Source organism: Tupaia chinensis, unplaced genomic scaffold, assembly GCF_000334495.1.
Source record: "Tupaia chinensis unplaced genomic scaffold, TupChi_1.0 Scaffold143913_1, whole genome shotgun sequence".
In the NCBI taxonomy this organism is placed as follows: Eukaryota; Metazoa; Chordata; class Mammalia; order Scandentia; family Tupaiidae; genus Tupaia; species Tupaia belangeri.
The window spans coordinates 1,966,216-1,969,164 of record NW_006203764.1 but is presented as its reverse complement, the minus strand read 5'-3'; the positions used below and the strand labels follow the sequence as shown (position 1 = coordinate 1,969,164).

Sequence of the window (2,949 nt, the reverse complement as noted above, 5' to 3'; positions counted from 1 at the left end):
TATCAAAGCATGAATGATGCAGCAGGATGCCCAACTATAGTTACATGCTTGGCCGAAATTATATACACATGCTAACACATGCTATGTTAGGTGTACACAGGGTTTGGGGTAGCTAAAGGTAATTCCTATTAATTTTTGATGTGTAATTCATATTCCCCTTAATCAGAATGTTAATACTGTTGTATTAGTTATTAAAAGTAGATTCTATGTCTTTAATTTTACTTTGTAAGCATTATGTGGAATTATATGGGTAACATTTTTCATGTTTTGTTTTCTTCTTTCTTCTTCCTTCACCTCTTCTTTCTTCCTCCCCTCCCCTTTTCCTCCCCTTTTTTCTTCCTATTTGAAGAAAATCCAGAAAATCCAATCCTTAAATCAACTGGTTGATGAAGGTGGCAAAGCAAAGACAGCTGGAAATAATGTGATTGGTGGACAAAAGCTAAAGCTTTTTAAAAAGGTTTTGTTGTTGTTTAAGTGAATGAAAAGAAACATGGCGGCAACTGTGTTAAACTTTCCATATTTGACATTAGATTCCCTAGGAGGTATAACATATATTTCTCGGATAATAATGTGGTTACAGAATTCCAATGTTAGAGCAAAGTATAACAACTTGTTGAAAAACAACTTTAGGTATGTGCTTTAGCTACTGCTGCAGAAGAGGCAAATCTGCCTTTACTTGTGCAGGAAACAGCTGTTTAATTGTTCTAGAGTTTTAGCATTTAAAATCTATATGAAAGTCCAAATCCGCTGAAATTGCCCTAGCTAGCTAATTGCTTGGAGGGGCCGTTAGGAGGTTAAAATAAATAAATAAATAAATAATGCATTTCTCATAACTCTACAACTGAAAAGGGTATGAGTGGCTGTCTGCAGTTTCATCAGTCCTATGATTAGAGTGACAATATGTTGTACCTGGACATTCTCAAATTTAAATTTGGCAGTGAAAATTCTACAACGATTTCTGATAACCTTGAGCTATTAATACCTTAAAAATAATAGGTTGATGATTTCCTTTATTTCCTAGAAGGATTTATTTTATAAAGACTTCGTTTACACGTTAGGTTGTATCGGTCCTTACTTAATTTAAAATGATGAATCTAGTTTGAATCAGCTGTTATTCCAAGCTATCATGCTTAAGCTACGTCAACAGCATTTATTTGTACTAATGCCAATATTTCCATCAAACTTTGCCTGTGGAACATATACACTTCTTAATTTTAAAATGTCAGTTCTTGAGATATACTGTATGAAGCTATTGTCAGCTTCTCTATTTCAAAATACAATCAGCATATAACTATACTGATATTAGAAAATATTTGTTTTTTAAAATATATTGATGTATGATAAAGATGATCTAATTTGTGAATGCATATGTGTGTGTGGTTACTTTTTATAATGTGAAATAATGAATAATGAATTTACTCAAAATAAAACATAGGTTAATGACAATACCTGTGTTTGTGAAGAAAGTTGTAAATAGCTTCCTGCAGTTTTTATTCTATAATTCAAGAGTAAGATAGTTTATTTTTAAGTAATAAATAAGAGAAACATACCAATGTCAGCTCTAAATTACTCAGGGGACAGTTACTAAATGTAAGTCTTTTTTTAAATAATATTGTTTTATTTTATTTTTTATACATTCAATCACATTATTTAACTTACAAAGTGAACCTTTCAATATGTGAACATTTCTTTCCAATGTAGTTGATCAAAATATCTTCAACCGATAACACATTACCTCCTCATCCCATCAATGCCCTGTCTCTGTATCCCTCCTCCAAATGTTCTTTCCCAGGCCCCACTCCTCCACGCACACCACATCTGGTATTCACACCCATCTCTTGTGTTTGTACATCCTTTAGTCAGTCAGTTTCGGTCATAGAGTGTGGACACTTGGTATATATTAAGTGGGGACATACAATGTCTCTCCTTCATAGCCTGGCTTGCCTCACTCAGCAGTAAATCTTCCATATTCTTCCATTTTCTGTCAAAAGACAGGGTTTTGTTGTTTGTTTCATGGCTGAATAGTATTCCATAGAGTTTATATGCCACAGTTTTCCAATCCATTCATCTATACGGGGGCATTTGAGTTGGTTCCATGTCTTAGCAATCGTGAATAGTGCTGCAATAAACATCGATGCACAAGCACTTTTCCAATGAAGAATTCTTCAGTCCTTTGGGTAGATACCAAGGAGTAGGATTGCAGGATCATATGGTAGTTCTATTTGTAGATTTTTGAGGAGTCTCCAAATTGTTCTCCACAGTGGCTGGACCAATTTACATTCCCACTAGCAGTATAAGAGAGTTCCCCTTTCTTTCTTTTCTTTTTTTTTTTTTTAAAGAATTATTTATTTATTTAAATTTGTTATTGTTATTTTTTTCTTTATTTGATGAGAGACAGAGAGAGAGAGAGAGAGAGAGGGAAAGTGAGAAAGCAAGCCACCAGGTCCAGGACTTGAACCAGGGTTGGCCATGTGGGAATCCAGCGCCCTTATCCATCACACCACCTGCTGGCCCCGAGAGTTCCCCTTTCACCACACCCCCGCCAACACTTATTATTATTTTTTTAATCTTAGACATTCTGACTGAGGTTAAGTGGTATCTCATTGTTGTTTTGATCTGCATTTCTCTTACAATGAGGGATGTTGAACATTTTTTCATATGCCTTTTGGCTATTTGTATGTCATCTTTAGAGAGTGGTTTTTTCAGCTCATTCTCCCAATTTTTTAATAGGGCCGATCATCTTTTTTTCAAATAGCTGCTTGAGTTCCTTGTGAATTCTGGTTATCAGTTCCTTATCTGATGCATAATTTACAAAAATATTTTCCTATTCTGAGGGCTGTCAATTCACACTAATTACTGTGTCTTTTCCCATGCAGAAACTTCTTAGTCTGACGTAATCCCACTTGTCTATTTTGGGGATAATGGACTGTGCTTTGGGGCTCTTATTTA

General features: G+C 34.7%; 1 protein-coding gene across 3 annotated transcripts in view; it reads left to right on the top strand.

The window, feature by feature from the left end:
- PPP4R4 (protein phosphatase 4 regulatory subunit 4) overlaps positions 1-1,280 on the top strand; it is a 128,399-nt gene extending 127,119 nt beyond the window's left edge. For all 3 annotated transcript variants that reach the window (XM_014582905.2, XM_014582904.2, XM_027767092.1), the window contains one exon: positions 350-1,280. In XM_014582905.2, coding sequence (XP_014438391.1) covers positions 350-374 — 25 coding nt within the window. In that variant the 3' untranslated portion in view covers positions 375-1,280. The remainder of the gene's footprint in view (positions 1-349) is intronic.
- The last annotated feature ends 1,669 nt before the right edge of the window (positions 1,281-2,949 follow it).